General features: G+C 45.2%; 1 protein-coding gene across 2 annotated transcripts; it reads right to left on the bottom strand.

Annotated features, from left to right (window-relative positions):
* Positions 1 to 474: 474 nt before the first annotated feature.
* LOC105917408 (microtubule-associated protein futsch) lies at positions 475 to 18,209 on the bottom strand. 2 transcript variants are annotated; one of them, XM_021310409.2, is made up of 11 exons: positions 18,013 to 18,209; positions 12,879 to 13,024; positions 11,047 to 11,122; positions 10,260 to 10,395; positions 9,972 to 10,174; positions 8,983 to 9,119; positions 8,763 to 8,904; positions 8,397 to 8,678; positions 2,030 to 5,878; positions 1,624 to 1,999; positions 475 to 1,550 (listed from the first exon to the last, which is right to left on the bottom strand). In XM_021310409.2, the coding sequence occupies exons 1-11, from the start codon at positions 18,136 to 18,138 to the stop codon at positions 1,540 to 1,542; spliced, it is 5,484 nt and encodes a 1,827-aa protein (XP_021166084.2). In that variant the 5' UTR covers positions 18,139 to 18,209; the 3' UTR covers positions 475 to 1,539. The 2 variants fall into 2 exon arrangements, with proteins under 2 accessions (XP_021166084.2, XP_012707657.2); XM_012852203.3 differs by having other exon boundaries at positions 1,624 to 5,878.
* Positions 18,210 to 19,232: the final 1,023 nt, after the last annotated feature.

The raw sequence follows: 19,232 nt of genomic DNA on the forward strand, positions 1-19,232 counted from the left end.
CTCCACCAAAAGCTGTTTATCGTCAACAGACAGGATTTAGAGTTTTAGTTTGTCTGCTTCTCAATCCATGATTGTATTTTCCTGACAAATGTGGCACCGTTTATGATTTACTGCCAGGGAGCACTGTGAAAATCCCCCCACAACAACAATAATACATGTAGGAAACCACCTCATTGCGGTTTTGGACTCAAGTTTCTTCCTTGTCTAACATCTCAGGCCGTCATGCCAAAGAATATCTTTTAAAAAAAAGGCGATCTCACTTCATTTTGGCCGTTGCGTCCAGCCCCGTCATCTGATATTCATTACAATAACACCTAAATCCAGAACGGCAACAGTCACACATCAGTATCTATAAAACTTAGCAGATTTCTCAACGTTTTACACCAAACTCTTCTCATCTAAAAGCTCCGTTACAGCAAGACTTTGCCTTAAAGTCTGTGCAGAACATAAAATAAAGCTCTGAAAGACGGTAAGGCCAATTTGAAACAGTTTATTTTTTCTCGCCCACCCCCCCCGTCCTCAAGAACAAAATATAAACCCGGCTCCTGCATTTATATAATAAGCCATTGAAACTCTTCGGATATTTACAAAAGATATACATTTATATATTTAGAAAAGAAAGCAAATAAATAAAACCTGTGACGCATGCGGCCTCACTCGGAGCTCGTTTGACGTAATCCTGGAGAAGAAATGCGACTCGGAGGGAGAAAAGCCACTAATATGCTATGAAAAGCAAATAGGACAGAAAACGGACTCAAACGTGAAGCATGATCGACATAAAAAAGAGAAAACAATCATGATAAATTAGTAGGACACTGGCACATTGTGTGGGTCATTATTGTAGTCGTTAAATTACACAATAAGATAATTTAAAAAAATGAAGCCATTTCTTGGGTGAACACCGTAGGGAAATAAAAAGTGAGCAGCTTTAGCGTGTCAGAAAGCGTTCAGGCGGCCGATAAAGCCTTAGCAGGAAAACAAGAGGTCACCTGGATGAGAAGCTCAAGATTGGCGCACACCGCCCCCTACTGGTTACTTACTGCAAGGACAAGCAGCATGAATGAAGCTGAACCAGCCTCATAGGGATCCTTTTTTTTCTTTTTTAATATAAAGAAATACAGTTAGTTTTTAAACAAGAGTTAGACGTTAAAATACCTCTTAAAGAAGACTGATACAGCAACCTTACACTTAGACTCAGTCTAAATTGTGACCCTATGGTGATAAAACTGAACTTTTAATGCTACGGCCCTTCAAACATGAGGACAAAACCACTTGGAAAATCCTATGAGAGGAGTGCAAAAAGCAGCCGGTGTCCCTGATGACCAGCCGTGCGTAGCCTTGTTTTCACGCGTTGGTTTCGTCTCCATACGGGCCGGCGCCGCCGCTTCAGGGCCACCGTTCCACCCGGTCAGAGGTTGATTCTGGGCAGCGCGTCCGCTCCACGCCGGCGCTCTGCAGTCCGTTCCTGTTCAGTTGTGGGCCGACTCGTCGAGGTGCGATCGATGCTCTGGTTTCCTCGCTAGCTCCTTTGGCGCCGGCTCAGCTGTTGCCTGTAAACCACAGCAGAGCAGAAATGAAGCGGCGATGGCGGGCGGAACGACGACGGCGGCTGAGCGCACTCACCCTCGTCGTCGGAGTCGAACCCGAACAGGTTGGAGCACTTCTGCTGCTGGCCGTGGCTCTGCAGCTCCTCGGCGCTCCTGAACGTGGAGAAGCACTTGGCGCAGCGGTGCCTCTGCAGCGCCGCCTCCAGGCGGGCCGACTCGGGGACGTCGCGGCTGGACGGGCAGGGCGGCGCCTCCTTCCGGCGCTTCGGCATGGCGGTGTACTTCTCGTCCAGGTAGGCGGTGGGCGGCAGGCGCAGGTACGGCTTCTTGCCGTAGGCAGCGAGCGTCTTCTTACACGGCGTCCTGACGTCCTTCGTCCATCCCGTCCTGTCAGCAGACGGCGCCTCAGACGCGGCGCCGTCTGCCCCAGGAGGAGGAGGAGGAGCGTCTGCCTGCTCAGGTCTGGCAGACGCCTCGGCTGCCGGCTGGCTGGCCTCGTCACGCTTCTTCTTGGCCGCCTTCCTCGTCTTGTCCTTATCAACCTCTCTGCTCCTCTTGGCGGCCCTGCTGCTCTCAGACTTGTCGGAGGAGTTCGGCCTCCTGGGTTTGTCCGTCTTCTTAGCGCTCGGCTTGGTCGGCTCGGGGGCTGCGGGTGGAGCGGGGGTCAAAACGCTGGGCGGCGTGGATGGAGGGGAGGAGGCGTCAGACGCCTCCTTCCTCTTTCCTTTCTCGTCCAGAGTGCTCTTTATCAGCTTCTTTAATCCCTTCAGTATGCCCTCTGCTCCTGCAGCTTTGCTCGGCCGGTCCGGGTCTTTGGCCTCCACCGTGGACTTGGGGGGGATTTTAGCGCTTTCGTTGCTGCCTGCTTCTTTCTCCTTCGCCTTCTGACTGAGCCTCCTCTTCTCTGGCAGGACGTCGGCCTTCTCCTCCCTCCTGACGGCCGCCGTCTTCGACGTCGCCTCTGCTTTCGCTGCCGCCGGCTCCTCTGGGTCGGCGGGCGCGGGGCTAGAGGAGCCGGCCTCGGCTGAAGCTCGGCTTTTAGCGGGACGTTCAGCTTTAGCTGGAGTCTTTCTAGAAGCGGCGCTGGGTTTGTGGCGCGCCTCGGCGGCCCTTTTGTGCTCCTGAACCTTTCCGGCCTTGTTTCTCTTTGACCTGCTAGACTCTGAAGGCACGGCGTGGTTTCTGAGCGGCTTCTTGTCAGCAGCCTGCTTCTGTCTGGGGAGGCCAGGCTGCTTAGAGGAGGAGACCTGAGGCCTGCTGGGCACCTGGTTCCTCGCCACCCGCCTGGACTCTGATCCCCTCCCGTCGGCCTCCTCTCCTTTAGTCCTGGCGGTTTTGCTCAGCCTCGGAGGGCAGCGCCTCCTCTTCAGACTCCTGGTGGCCATCCTGACGCTCCTCAGCCGTAGCCGGCTCTTCACGTGGCGTCTGTGTCTCAGCGAGGACGAGACGCCTCTCTGGTTGTTGGCGGCCGGGTTTGGCGGCTGCAGCTTCCTGGTTTGCCTCAGCCTGAGGTTGATGGTCATGGGGGCAGGAGAGGAGGAGTCTTCCTCAGACGAGTCGGACTCTGTGCTTCTGTTTCTCCGTCTGGACGCGCCATCTCTACTTAGAGCGGCGTTTCTTTCTCGCTCTCTTAACCTGGCGGCGCCCTCTGAGCTCTGCGTTCTCTTCCCCTCCGGCTCGGCCGACTTGCCGTAGTGCTCCTTCTCGTGGAGGTTCAGCGCCCAGAGGCAGATGAAGAGCCGGGGGCATCCGGGCCGGCAGCACGCCGCCTGCAGGGGGCTGTGCTTCCTGGCGTGGCGCCTCATCTCGTTGCCGCTCTTGAACCGGGCGCCGCAGCCCCGGTGGGGGCAGGGGTGGCGGGGGGCGAGCCGGTGGCGCTCCACGTGGTGCTGGAAGTGCTCGAAGCTCCACATCACCCTCATGCAGATGCCGCACTTGCCGTTGCCCACGCGGAACGCCAGCTCCAGGGGCGTGGCGTCGCCGCCGTGGTTGTCCAGGACGTGGTAGAGGAGGCTGACCCGGTTCTTCAGCAGGTCCGCCGCCCAGGAGCAGCTCTTCACAGGACAGGAAACCCTCCGCTGCGGCTCCGCCTTCGCCCGCTCTGGCTCCGCCCGTTTCAGCTGTGACGACTCCCTCTTCTTCCTGCCGTCTTCTGGCGACGTCAGCGACTCCTCGGTGGTTTTACCCGTCGTCACGTCGTCGGGTTTGAGCCGCCTGCCGTCCTGAGACGCTCTGTGACGCTGCCGCACACGTTCCCGCTCCGGATCTTTCTTCAGCGCTTCGCATTTCTCCTTCCTGCCGATATGTCCGTTGACCCTGAGAACGGCTGCTTCCCCCGCGCCGCGCCTGGACGCCTGTTTTTCCTGTGAAGGCGTTCCACTCGTCTGCCTCTGCTCGGACCTTAAGGCTCTGGGTTCGGCTGCGTCTGCGGAGCTCTGAGGAGCCTCTGCAGATCTCCTGGGTCTCTCGTTAGCCGCCTTCGCTCTGGGCGTCGCCGTGGCGACAGCGGCGGCGGCGGCCTCTTCGGCCCGCAGCCTCTTCATTTTCTCTATGTGGTCGGAGAGGTGCATCATGGCCAGCAGGTCGTCCTTGAAGGCGGTTCTGCAGAAGGTGCACTCGTCCCGGCGGAAGTGGAACATGGCGTGCTCCACGACGCGGGCCCCCGTGAAGAGCTTGCTGCAGAAGCTGCAGTGATGCTCCAGCCGGGACTCCTCCGTCTCTGGCGCCGCCTCCGCGGGCTCGCTGCTCTCGGAGCCCTCTGAAGCAGCGTCCTGAGCTTTGGCGCTCGCTCTGCTAACCGGGGCGTCCACTGGAGGCGCCTCCTGCTCCTGCGTGGTGGAGCTAGAGGTAGCCGGAGCATCTTTGACCCGCAGACCTTTGGCCACGCGCTGCTGCTCCGTCTCCTGCTCAGACGCAGCGTCCGATTCTGTGGACCTACAGGAAGGAGCCGAGTCTGCCGCCGACTTGACTTCCTGCTCTGCGTGGATGAGAGCGGCGTCCTCTGACGGGGAGAGGAGAACGCCGTCTGGGCCGCTGATGGAGCTCGGCGCCGTGTCATCTGTGGATTTCCTGCGGCTCCTCGCCGCCTTTGAGAAGTGTGAGGCTGCAGCGTCTCTCGTTGGAGACACTTTGTCCAGGACTGACGCCGGCGAAGCGATGGTGACCTTCATCTCCACGGCCGGCTCCTCGAACGTTTCCGCGCCGCTCGCGTTCGGCGAGGCCGCCTCGGCTTCAGGGTGAGCGGAGGATTGCTCCGCGGCGCTCTGAGGAGACGTCTCGGCGGCGTGCGGCCCCCGCTCCCTGGGGACGGGCCTATCGCAGAGCTCCGACTCCTTAGTCGGGCTGACCTGCGCCGAGGAGCGCGTGATGGTGGACACGGAGCTGTGAAGGTTGGAGCCGTTGCCCTTCTGCCGGCGCGCGTAGCAGTGCAGCAGCTGGGCGAAGGTGGCGCCGTCCCGCGCCCTCAGCACCACCTCCTTGCCGTGGCCCGTCCTGGCGGGCGGGGGGCCGTCGGGAGGCCTGGGCTTGTAGAGCAGCACCTGGGGTAGCCTCCTGGGTTTGCTGCAGGCGTCGTCGCTGAACGTCTCCAGCAGCTCGTTGTCCGGCAGCGACAGCTCCAGGATGGCGTGCGGCGGGCTCGCCAGCGCCTCCGCGTCCAGAGGGAAGCCGTTCTGCCGCTCGGCGTTCTCCTTCGCCTTCGGCGGAGCGCCGGCCGGCGGCTTGAGCTTGGCGGCGCTCTTCACCGGCGGCCTCTGGGGCCTCTTCATGACGCAGGAGCGGAGGAGCCTCTGCTGCTTCAGCCCGTTCTTCTTCATCTTCAGGGGAACGATCTCCAGCGTGCCCGAGTCCTCCAGGAGCCACTTGGGCTTCTTGATCTTGCGCTTGGGCAGGTTGCGCTCCGAGAACCTGGTGGTGCGGCGGTGCTCGTCGTAGCGCAGCGTCAAGCTGCCGTGGATCCTGTCCAGCTGCCAGAAGGAGCGCCTCAGCGGCGCCGCGGAGGCCTCCCGCCGCGATTGGCCGCCTCGCCGTCTGAGCGCGTGGTTGTTCAGCCGCAGCTTCTCCGCGTCCATCCTTAAGCGCTTGGACGCGGCGGTGGAATCTCTCTTACAGAAGCGGTCCTCCTTCTGGCGACGCCTCTTGGCGGCGGCTCCTCTCTGGCAGACGGAGCGCAGGGCGGAGCTCCTGGTGCAGTACTTGGAGATCCACTTGTCCTCCATGATCTCCTCCAGGGCGGCGCTGACCACCTTCTCGCTCATCAGCTCCAGGCAGCTGGTCCGCAGAGCCATGAGGTTCCAGAACTCCGGGTCGAAGTACAGGTCCTTCTTCAAGACCTGCAGAGGAAAAGGCAGAGAACCGACCAATTAGGTTCCTAATTATGACTAAAACAGCTCTGACTCTTAAAGACCAAAAACTGTTTCTAAATGTATGCATTTAGGATTAGCATTTAGTTCTGGAATATATGCATAACATTTCCAGAAAGAAAAAAACTAATTGTGTGTAGAATATTTTACTTTAGATAAATTAAGTATCTTTTTGTCATTAGGTTGCTTTTTCCTCATTTTGATGCCATTTGCTATAAAAATCAAATGTCCAATTGAAGAAAATGCATTAAACCTAAACATAAAAATACTGTTGGTTAAATAATATAAACTGTTGATCTTTAATTTAAAAAAAATATATAAAACATATTTCCTATAGTATACTATAAAAACAGGCTTGCTTCAAAGAGATGCGGGTTGTAAAGGTTGCATTATTCTGAAATTAGGGTCAGAAATTAAGAGTTAAATCTTTCTACAATTAGGTCAGAGGCCCAATTTTCTGTGCTAGAAAACCAACACTTCACATAAAATCTCCCACTATTCCACTGTTTGCAAACATCGAGCACCTTATTTGATGCATTTTGTTCTTATTATTCAAATTATTAATGACCAAGTGAAGGTTGGATTCTTTTTTCCCGTCGATGACCCCCGTCAAGTTTATGTTTTCTTTCATGATTATGTCGGTGGACGTGACATGAACATTAAATTATAAACACCATTTATTCTGTTACTTATTGTGATATTGATAAAAAAGTGATAATGAAAGACTCTTAGGTAACTTTCTGGCTGTGACTTCATGTCAATAATGGCCCCATAAATACAAATACTGCCCTTAAATCAAAACACAATTAATAATGACACATATACATATATATATATACATATACATATATATATATATATATATATATATATATATATATATATATATATATATATATATATATATATATATATATATATATATATATATATATATATATATATATATATTAACATATATTCAATTCAATTGTATTTATATAGCACCTACTCACAACACACATCGCTAAACTGCACACAATTACAGCTTTTATTAATATTTTTAAATGTATTGAAGTTTATTGGTGCTCTGGAGACACAGTGGAGAAAATAACAAAACAAGACCAACACTGACAGTTTTTGCTGTTTTCAGACATTACTAATTGAAATTTATCGTTGTCAAGATAAACCCAAACTCTTTTTTCAAGATAACGTTAAATTTATACGATAAAGGCCCAGCCCTGTTGTTATGCTGCATTTACACGATGAAATAAAATATAGTTTGCATGGATTTTATTTCTTAAAAAAAAAAAAAAACATTTAAATGGGCATGTTAGACCAGTCCCATAGCATCATACTACCACTGCTGTGCTAAACACTCAAGTCCTTCTCAACTTGAACCACAAATATAATTTACCGGGGCCAAATAAAACTTTTTGTCCTTTTTAAGCCCAGAAACATCTGCTGTATGGAGAGCCATTTGATTCAAAATTAAATAAATAAACAAATCCGGTTATTAATAAATTATTAACATGCCATCAAATAAATAAATGTCAAATAAAATTATATATATATTTTTTTTCCAAAAATGTTTTAACTTTTTCTGTTTATTTTTATCTATGAAATAGAGTCTGAAATAAAAACTGACTTAAAAAATAAAAAGTCTGAAATACATAAAGTAGCTTTACTAAGTAAAAATGTCAAAAAATAAAATTCACTTATGAGATAAATAAATAAACCTTGGAAAAATTACGTATATCCTTAAATGAATAAAACATTAAACAAATAAAACTTCAATTAAATAAAGAAATAAAGATCAATTAAACCCAATGAAATTACTAAATAAAATAATATTGTATTCATTGAAGATATTTTTCAGTTTTTATTGCACAGGAACATTTATTTGATGGAATATTTATTCAGAATATTTTAATAAAGGAATTAATAAATTCCTTTATTAAATTTGTTTCTTTCTAAATTATGTAATTTAGAAAGAAACAGCTCTCCATACTGTTTTTCAGGTCCCTCTGGACCAGAGTAATAATTTAATCATCTCATGACGCTCAAAGTTCCTGTCAAAAATATAAAATTCCATTATGAGATAAATAAATAAATCTTGGAATAATTATACATTTTTAAATAAATAAAAAATTAAACCAATAAAACTTTAATTAAATAAAGAGATATAAACGTAAATAAATTACTAAATAAACTAATATTGTATTTATTGAAGATATTTTTCTGTTTTCATTGCACAGGAACATTTATTTGATGGATAATTTATTCATAAAGGAATATATTTATGTAATTTAGAAAGAAATGATTCTCCATACTGTTTTTCACGTCCCTCTGGACCAGAGTATTAATTTAATCATCTTTAATCATCATGCTCCCAGTTCCTGTCAGAAATATAAAACTATCTGAGGAGACGGTATCAGCAATACCCTGTGCAGACCCGTCACCCATTAGTAATAGAGGCGCATTCCTCAGAAGGTGCATTAAAAACTACCTGCAGCGTCTCGAAGCGAACGTTGTTCCCGATGGGGCTGTCGTCCACGTGGTACTCCTGGTCAGGGTGCATGTAGAGGAGGTACACCGTCTTATAGGACTCTACGGAGCGCTCCAGGAAGAAGACGAGCAGAGCGCAGACCCGGCACACGTCCAGGTCGCTGGGCAGCAGCCCGGCCACCGTTTTATAAATCAGCGTCTTGGTGAGGACGTCGCACGGAAGACAAGACCTCAGAGCGTTGGCGCAGAGCTCCACGCAGAACTGCACGCCGTCCTCGCCGACCTGCGCGGGGGGGAAAGACACGGGAAAGAGTCGGCCGTGACGGAACCCCGTGGTTTCTGACAGGAGACGAGCTCCCCGGCTTACCTCCTCCAGCACGGCTCTGATGAAGGGGAAGATGGACTTGACGTTGGTGGCGGAGAGCATCAGCTGACGGCACGCCTCCAGCAGAGCCCGTTTGGACGTGTTGACGCGCCTGTGCAGGCTGGTCCACACCAGGACGAGGTCGCTGCGGACAGAGGAACGCTCAGCACGGCTCCGCTAAGAGCGAATGGATAATTAAGATAATTAAGAGCGCCTCCCCTACCAGAGGTGGTGCAGGTCTCCCCGCTGCAGCTGCTGGGACAGCACGGAGGTGCTGAGGACCAGCAGCGCCTCGTCGCCGACCTCCCGCTCCAAGCTGCAGATGAGATGCAGCGCGTCTTTACCGCCGACGTCGGCCACCTGAAAGACGCAGGGAGGGGACAAAAAATAAATAAAAAAGAGGAGAAAGCGAAGAGACGGGCTGGGACGCAGTGTTGTATAAAGTACTGAAATCTCGGAGTCAAGTAAAAGTATAGGTACCTCTCCAAAATATGACTTTGGTAAAAGTCCAAGTCACTGACTGAAATGTTACTTGAGTAAAAGTCTTAAAGTATCTGAAATGTCTTGTACTTAAGTATGAAAATTACTGTAAAAATAGATGTACTCAAGTAATGTAATAAAAGTAAAAAGTAAAACAAAGCAAATGCAGTTTGAATGACATTTTTTAGATTTTGGTAAACTTTGAAGGTCAAATTCACTTAAAATAATATAAACAACCAAGTTCAGGAGAAATTTAGACCAAGTTTAGACAGAAAATACAACATTTTTGTAAGCTTTCAGTTTTCCTTCTTCAAGTAAGGTCAGTGCTATGCACTTTAAAATTGTACACAACCAAGTGCAGGCAAAATTTAGACCAGGGGGTGTATACTAAGAACATGGTGAAGTGATAAACCAGGTTTAGTTAAACTACAGGAAGTGGTAAACCTGCTAATAGATACACCTGCAGGTTATCATTTAGTTGAGAAAATTAGGACTCTGCTATTAGATGCTTTACCTATACCACAAGGTTAATTTAACCTGCCCTACCACTGAACCAGCTTCTTATCCTGTTAGTGTTGATGAACAAGGCCAGGCAAGTCCCGACTTTGTCGCAGTCAATTAGTAGGTGGGGTCAAAACACTTGCGTGAGTCTCTCTCTCTCTTTTTGTAACGAGTAACTAAACCAAACATTGAAAATACAATACAACACTGCTGAGACGGAGCCCCGGTCACCTCGTCGTGTAGCAGGTCGTGCCGAGCCGTCCTCAGAAGCCAAGAGAGGTAGACCTGGAGGAAGAACAGCAGCTGTCCCGCGGCGGGATGCCGGGCGCAACGCTTGGCCAGGGCGGCGGCCTCGCTGTGGCGCCCGCAGGAGGTAAGGTAGCGGACGCGGAGGTCGAGGAACACGGGCGGCTCGGAGCTGATGTAACCGTCCACTGAGGGGAAAACCAAGAAGAGGCTTTTTTTTTTTTTTAACACTCAAATGTCAAAAGAGTGAGCTGGAAAGAAACGAGCGCTCACCTTCATCCTGAGGTAAACTGGATTCGCTGAGGATGGCCTGTAAGGCGGCGTTGGCCCACGGCCCGCCATGTCGGAGTAAACGCTCCACGTGGAGTAAAAAAACGTTTTCATACTTCGCTAAGACTGCGTGAGACTCCTGGGAGGGAAGGAGGACAAAAGCAGCTTGTATTCACACTGACTGAGGGAAACACTGGGTATACATCTTTACAAGCAAGCATTTGGTTATTATAGATAAAAAAAAACATTATGTTAACAACTAGGAGTGAAAAAACATAGAAATATTGAAATAAATTTGACACATTATGAGAAAAAACATGGATATGAAAGAAAAGGGACATTAATTGGCAATATTAAAAACTATTAGATTATATTCTGAGATTATCAAGTCAGACCTTTGGGACCAAAGATGCCAGAATGTCTTAGAAATTTCTGCCTTTTAGATGTCAGAGAAAATCCAAGTTCTAATCTCATGACTTTAGGCCCTTAATCGTGGAAAACTGTCTTTTGTTTTGCTAATTTAGTAACTATTAATAAATCAAATCGGAACATTTTACTGGTTGTTTTTCTTGCAGGAAATTTAATTTTCTTTGCTCTTCAATGGCCCCACAACAATAAAATTAATAAACCTTTTGGCACCAACACTGATAAATGGACTGATGGCTTCCCTATATAGTCTCCAGCAGGACCAAACAGCACCAAAAGGCACACAGGAGTAAATCTGAGGACATGAGGGCCTCAGAGCGCTCGGTGTCGCCGCGGTGTGGATCCACGTTAAGCTGCGTCTCACCTGGAATGTGGCGGTGAAATGCTCCAGCGCCTGCTGGTCCTTCTGGTCAAAAAACAGCAGCAGCTCAAACACGCTCCTGTGGAAAGAGCAGAGCAGCCTCTTTTAAAACTCCTTTGCAATTAAAGACGTCACACTGCAAAAAAGGGAGCTAAAAGGAAGTTACATTTTCTTGAAATCAGTGTATTTGTCCTTGATTTGAGCAGCAAGTTTAAATGATCTGCCAATGGAATAACATTTTTGCACTTAAAATAGGAACTCATCTTATTTCAAGTACATTATATCTAATCATCTTATTTTAGGGGTAAAATAAATTACTATATAATATATTTTAGATGTGTAAAAATTGCTACTGTGAAGGTTTTAATGTCTTCATGGCTTAAACCATTTATCCCTGTGATCTTAGGACTAAAATAACTTAACAATGCTGTTGAAAACTGAATGTTTCCGTCTAAAATGATTCATTTCACAGAAACTGAACTTTAAACGGTTCTCATCCCTCTGAGCTGCCCCTCTTCCCTGTCGGCCGCTTTTAAAACGCAGATGAAGCGTCTGGCGATTAAAAGTGTTTCAGCTCTGAGGAGCTGGGGACCCGCCGACATCAGAGCAGTTTACTCATCTGCTAATTTAGTTTATTTGTTCAGATAATCGGTAAAAAAAAAAGCAAAAGCAAGACGTGGTAGAAGAGAAAAGTTTTATTCCCCGATTATTCCCTCTTCAAATCATATTCTTTGTGCTTTCTTCATTGTTTCCACACTTCGCTGGGAGATGCTAATAGCCGTTAGCCACTTCCTTGTTTATCCCCTGCTGCACATGCTCAGTACCGTACCTCCATTGTTGTTATAAATATACACAAACGGCTTTATTTACTAACAAATTGAGCAAAAACACCAAAAATAACAACTAATAAGTCAGCAGGACGTGATGTTTCAGAAAAATCTGCAACCAGAGTGAGCTACTGACGTATAAATTTAAAAAATGTCAGATAACGTGGCTATGTACCTTTAAAACCAGAACCCACGTCTGTCACCAGACATGTTTTGGACTTCCCAACTGGCAATCAGGGGTAATATTTGATCACAAATTGGGTACTAAAACTTAAAACTGTGAAAAATACTCCATACTTGATGCTGTTTTTGATGCCACAGCAACATTATTTAAGAGCAAAAATTATAATTACAATATGACAACCATCTTAGAATAAGGCTCCCCTTATAAATGGCTAGTAAATAGTTTATAGATATGTTAATTAATCTGTAAACACTTTGTAACTCATTTATAAATGTTTATTATGCATTAATTAAGGGCAAGCAAGAGTCAAACTGACAGGTTTGTGCTTACAAGGCTGTAAATTAGTCTGAAATGTTTAATATAAGCAACCCTAGATGAACTATATGTATAGTTGAACAGGGCCATTATTTGGGAAGAAACCGGTCAGTTTGTTGTTAGCTCATCAAAAGACTTATAAGTCGTTGAGACACAGCCAACATGTAGATGATTTGAAAAAAGCTGCAACTTTTATTTAAAAGTTTAGGAAAATAAAGAAAGGCTAAGTAATTTAAATTAGGATATTAAAATATTGGTGTTTTTCATGAGTTTTTATTTCATTTATTGTTTACAGAACGTTCATTTCTCATTTTTGACATTCTGAATAAAGCTTCTTTACTTAGAAACGAATAAACAAAAGGGCTTCATTAATGAAGTTTAATCATTCTGGAGGTGATACGTCAGTCTGCACATGTCAGACTATCAGTCAGCCCCAGGAAACACAAGAAAGTCTCGACCAACGGCGAGGAAGAGCACGGCTACCAGCGAACATGGCGTGGTGTACTTACAGAGCCAGGCTGCTGATGGTGCGCTGCACAGAGTCACAGCTTGTCGGGAGGAAGGCTGAGGCTTGAGAAAAGTGATGAAGAGCTATTTGGAGGATCCTGAGCTGGGGCAGCGGGACGCTCCAGTGAGAGGCATGCTCCTCCACCGCCTGCACAGAGGGAACAGACAGCAGGCCAACACAAACGTTAAAGGAGCAACGCACTAAATGTCACCACTAGGTGGGGCTGTTGAGCTCCGCCGGTTCACCAGAACAAGCCGTGATTGTCGAAAAAATCCCCAGCGTGGAAAGATATTCTGTTATAATAAGGTTCTAACAAGCAAAATATGAAGATTTTCTGGAAAATATTGGCGATATATATTAATGACAACTGACCACCTGTTCTGTGAACGCTGTTTGTTATAACTTATATCTTTAAAAACAATAAAATACAAGTGAAAAATAAAATGCTAACGCTATAAGCTAACGCTAGCTGCTGTTAGCTTGACGACCAGCACAAAAGCATCCAGAGAAGCAGCAAACCCGCTTTAGTTCTTTACACTTTTTTTTTTTTTTAGTTCTTTCTATCTAAAATAATAAATTATTGCTCCGTTACAAGGAGGACAAGAAGTTTGCATCAGAAATCACCTTTAAATCTGCGCCAACAGTCGCTACCACGGTGACGTGAAGAACGACGGTGAAGTAGAAACGCAGAGAACTCAAGTGCTGAGATTTCTGCTTTATCTACAGTCAGGTTTGTGCAGAAAACTGTGATACAAGTGAGATTTAAACAAAGCCTGTTTGTGTTCAATGAATAAGTTTCACTTTATTAGGATGAAACATTTGTCGCTAACAAAAACTAAAAACAGACTTTAGAGGTAAAGGTCCAGCAGACTGGTAAAGAACGACAACAGGGCTGATCTCAGGCCTTAAAGGGGCGACGGCGACCGCTTCCCACCAAACAACGCTGCCGTTTGTTTAGAAACCGCAGCAACTTCACTTTAACAACCCACATAGAGACGCTGGCTGCACCGACAATTAGGCTATTACGCGTATTTTGTACCTGAATGAAACAAGCAGATGTCACATAATAAGATAACTGCTCACTGGACCAATGTGTCGTCCAGTTTTACGGCCAGAATTGTTCATAAAAAGGTAATCCCCAAAACAAATAATGCTTATAAAACAACATGGCTGCGCCGTCTTTATTTCAAGCCAACTGTTGATTAATTAGGGTTAAAGCTTAAAAATAGCAGAAAGGTTGTAATAATTTACATCTGAAATTATTTAATACCGTCTTGGTATAAAAAGACAAAACCAGTGTTTTCATTCTCTGGACGTTTTGTCTGTTAACAACAATAGAAATCTATGTTCGCCTCCCCGCAGTTTTCCTTAAATCCAGAAACCTGATTTTAACTCATGCGTTGAAGCCAGAAGCCGTCAGCTTGACTCCACCAGGGGTCTACGACCCGCGGCCCCGGGGCCCAAAGTGACTCTTAACGTCGGGATGGGAATGAAAAGAAACAATTAATCCTTTTTTCAATATAGATAAAAAAAAAATTACTCTTTTTTTTTTTACATTTTTTTCCCCCATGGAATAACTGCTTTGAATTCCCAAATAAGGAAATTCAAACAATTAGCTGTTTTCTAGGAACAATAAATAAATACCAGAAATAGTTTTATTTTCTGGATTTATTCTCGTTGTCATCAGGTTTGTTTGTTTTTGTTTTATTTATTTTACAAATATTGACATCCCAAAGAAAAAAAACCACACTCATCTGCAAATGTCCAATGTTTTCCTTTATCTAAAACCCATTAATAAAACAGAGTTTCTTTATAGATGATAACAAATTTCCTACAGCAGACACCTATGAAGATTTCTAAGTGGTCTTTACTGTAAAGGTCGTTAACATTTTCAGCTTTAAATGAGTTTTATTCAGGGGGACTGGGGCCAAAATGGCTCTTTGGATTGAAAAGGTTGCAGACGATACAGGAGTGCATTGAGACGAGGCATCAATGTTACGATTATTGCTGCATAAAACTAAAGTCATCCCACAAAATGGAAAGAGTAAAACCATCCATCTAGATCAGCACAATATAATCAATATATGCAAAATTACAACAAAAGACTGCTTGCCTGTAGTATTTGGTAGACCATGATGTTCCATTCATGCACTGAGTGCCACTAATCTATAGAGATGGGATATCGGCCCCGATATTGACCAATCAGCTGGATCGGATATCGGATGAATGACGGCGCTCCAGTCATTTCTTTTTTTTATTTTATTTTTATTAATACCACACACAGCAATAAGGTCGCATAGATCTAGTCGCTTCATTTCTACGTTTATGACGCTGGTTATGTCACCAGCAGCTAGCGAGGAGCGAACGCAGAGCACCACAGAAGAAGCCCAGTCTGCTCTTTGGAAACTTGTGAGGTGACAAAGTTGGCAGATTCAACAGCACAAACATGGCGGTAAGGTTCATTCAGTCAACCGTAACATCGGCTGGGGATCTGGTATCGCTACTGGATCAGAAAAAAAGATGGATCTGTGTGTCTCTACTGATATTTTTGGTCAATTTGATGGAGCTCCTCCACCATTGAGGCCCACAGCTGGCCATGACTATCTTGAACGTTCAGAGAAATGGGGACGAGAACCGACTGATGCTGTCCTGATATCTACAGAAACATACCCAGTGTTTCCCCTACCGTTCAACAAGGAGGGCGCCCCGCCCCGCCATAGTCAGGGCATGCCGTAAACTATTATACGTCTGTGCATGATCACGGTTCATTTTATTAAAATTAGCCTTTCTAAATAGCACCAGATCGCATCCTGAGCTGCTTCTGTCTCTTGGTTCCCACATAATACGCCAAATATGGGGACAATTTTTCACGAGCACGAAGAAGTCTCCAAGGCAGCTGTGACTCTAAGCTCCTGCAGCCTCAATGCACCTCGGACTCACAGGTGGGTGTTGGGTGTCTGCTGTGGGGAAATGTAGGAGTCTGCCAATAAGTGCTCTCGACTATGAAGTTTAAGATGTCTAAAGAGAGTCTGCCAGGCATGTGGCTGCCTTTAATATTTCTCCTAAAGTGAATCGTCGCTCCTTTACTTTCAGCTCAGAGTCACCTGGGTTCGCACGCAGGTAAAGTCACACAGGTGAGAGCGCTCAGAGTCCCCACATATTTTTACCTGCCTTGGTAAACGTTTCTGCGTTTTGTAAACGAACCTAATCTCTGAGGATGGCTGCACTAAAAAGTCAGGAGCGCTGAGCGTCTGCAGGCCGTGAAGACGTCGACGGAGTCTGTCCTGATGGTGGAACACGGCCGTTCGTTAAAGAGAAACACTTAAAAATGACAGAGAATTACCCCCGACAGAATTAGTATCGCCTGTGTTTGGAGCGCGGAATTTAATGGGATGAATGCGGCCTTTTTCACTTGTTACAACTGAAAAAAGATGCATTTGTTTATTTCACATGGTGCCCCGATTACTCCAATAAACTGAGAACGTTTGTCTGATTTGAGGATGATTTTATGTTTAAATTAGGGCTGGACGATAATTCAATAACAACATATCGATCAATGGACGTACAGTTCAATATAAAAAATAGGGGGTCAATAAAAAGTTTAATAAAAGAACAGTGCATTCCAGCCCATTATGCATCCTCCCAACCAATCACAAACGCAGGAAAGCTCCATCAGCCTTCAGAGAGTTCAGAGAGCACGCATTCTTTTTTTTTTAACACTTACAGTTTTTGTAAAAAGTTGGTTGAATAAAGGGTTGAGTTTGAATCCTTTTAGTTAAAAACAGGTCATTAAGCAACAGCATAAAAGGGCCAAGGCTGCACTTAAAATTTATATTTTGAATTGTTTTGATAATTATCGATTTCAATCTATAGGATTTCTATTTTATCAATATGCTTTTATTCTATATTGTCCAGCCCTAATCTAAACTGGATTATTATGAGCATTAACGCTCAATACAGCACGTTCTCATTTTCAGATGTCCTACATGTCATACAGTTTGCTTTGATTGTCGCAAATCACCAATAGTCTGTTTGTTGGAAACAAAAATTCATCTTCCTGAGTCCATCCCTGAAAAAATATGGCTGCTTTATTCTTGGAAAACACATTTTTGTTGCTTAACGGACCCCATGAATGGATCAGACGCAGATCCTAAATGTAATAAAATCAAAACGGAATAAAGTTACTCTCAAAAATATTATAAACTATGGCAGATCTGGATTTTAAAGTGCTTTTCATTCAATCAAGTAGGAAGGAGCCTTCAAAGTATAACTATATAAACGTACAGACACATAAAAAGAGAGAAAGATGGAGAAATAAGAGAAGATGGCTGCTCCTATAAAGCTGTATTCTGTGATATTGATGGAAAGCTAAGAGGAAGACATGCTCAAGACTTCAAAAAGATAGTTATTACCATTCTACTAACAAATCTCTTCTATACGACAGTCTTATGCCACTTATATAGTTAATGATTTACCAAATCGTTTACTGTTTCTTCACGTAGTAAATGTTTGCATGTCAAAGCAATACGTAATGTTTTACGTAAACAACGTAGTGGCACTGAGCAGTTTTCAGGGTTTGGAGGGCATATAACCAGCGTTCGTAACACGTTATAAACTGCTGCGAGTGAACTTGTTGTCAATTAAAGCTAATGTCGAGGCTAATCTGCGCGACAAAACGCACGATTAACTCAAAATTAGGGGATTAAACGTGGTTATCTGGGTAAAAAAGTGAAGATTAGTTGATAGCCGCTGTGCACTGGGCAGGTGGAAAACAACAGACAACTAACTTGATGGTGCGTTTTGAGTTGGCTAAAGTGTTAGCTTAACACCAACAGCCCGGTTAGCTGAACAGAAAGCGTTCCGTGTCAACTTTAAACCGCCACGCCAGCCGCGACGTTTTCACTGCATCCTCCCGGTGTGCGGCTGGAACAATGCGTCCGTAGTTTGAAACGTGTTTAACGCGTTTCTGGCAACAACAACCACAAAAAAACGGAGAGCAAAGAGCCAACGTCTGAGCGGCTACATGCTAGCTAGCCCCGCTGCTAATGCAGTTCTGGGGGAGGGGAGTCGGCTAACATCAGGGCTCTCGGCTTCGACAGCAAGCCCGGTGCCGTGACACCACAGCGGCCGCTTACCTTGCAGAAATCAGCGCAGAACAGCTCGCTGTCAGCCCCGGATTCGTCCCCGGAGAAGCGGCTCAACAGGCTCTGCAGCTGCTTCTCCAGCCCCTCTGAGCCGCTCACACTGCTCCCCTCCGCCATACTGACTGTCTAGCCTTGCTCGTAGCGTTCAGCACACAACACACTTCGCCACCATCCTCGCCGCTGATTGGACACGGCTATTACCGACGGGAGCGCTCCTTTGCGGCACCTCCGCACACCGGTGCTGGTTCCATGGGGGGCGGCGCATAGAGGGTTTCATGGTTCTGAATGACAAGCCGACAACACGGTGTTGCCAGGTAACAGTTACATGCGCCACTAAACACATGGCCGACACAAACACGGCGCTTTAAAAGCTTTTTTTTTTTTTTTTTTTTTTTTAATAAAATGTTACTTTTAAAACGCATTTTAAAAACGCAAATGAATTTTTATACATTAAGAAAATATTTGAAGTTATTCAAACCGAATCAATACCAATGTTTTTCATGTTTTCCAGAAAACAGAGGTTGTTTACTTACATTCCTCGAGCGTTTAGATTAGCAACACAATCGGTTTAGAGAGCAAACGCAATTTACATATTCAAGCAAACAAATATAAAATATTTGTATTAGTAATTATTTAGTACTGCTTTTACTATAGGCTACCGTCACAAATCAAACGATTGATAAATTGGCAAAAAAATAGAATTATTGTCAAGTTTAATACATTAATAAAAAAAAAGGTTATTCCTAAATAATGTATTATCGGTTGAGTAATTTAAAAAGTACAATAACAATCAATATCAGTTTTCCATACTAATAAATACGTACTACGAATAATACACATAGTAATAACTCAAACACTAATAAAAATATAGACCGTATAATTACAAACCACAGCAAATAGTTAGCCATAATATCAAATATGTTTTACTTTACTATCTTAGATCAGTTACAGCACTGATTTGTCTTTTAACCATTGGTTTTAATTTGTATTAAGTAGCTTGTGGTGGATTGCATGGTGGTGCAGTTGTTGGCTTTTTCCCACTGTTAGGTGTGTGAACATGTGTGGTTCTTTGACCCGTGTCAAATGGGGCTCAGATATTTCAAACGATGATGCTTTGTTTTATCAAAACAAAGATTCTCTATTGTTACCACGTGTTACTGTGGTGAGATTTCTTTCTGGCCACTCCGGCTAAGAGTACACATAATGAAGAC

This window comes from Fundulus heteroclitus, chromosome 24 (genome assembly GCF_011125445.2).
Source record: "Fundulus heteroclitus isolate FHET01 chromosome 24, MU-UCD_Fhet_4.1, whole genome shotgun sequence".
NCBI lineage: Eukaryota > Metazoa > Chordata > Actinopteri > Cyprinodontiformes > Fundulidae > Fundulus > Fundulus heteroclitus.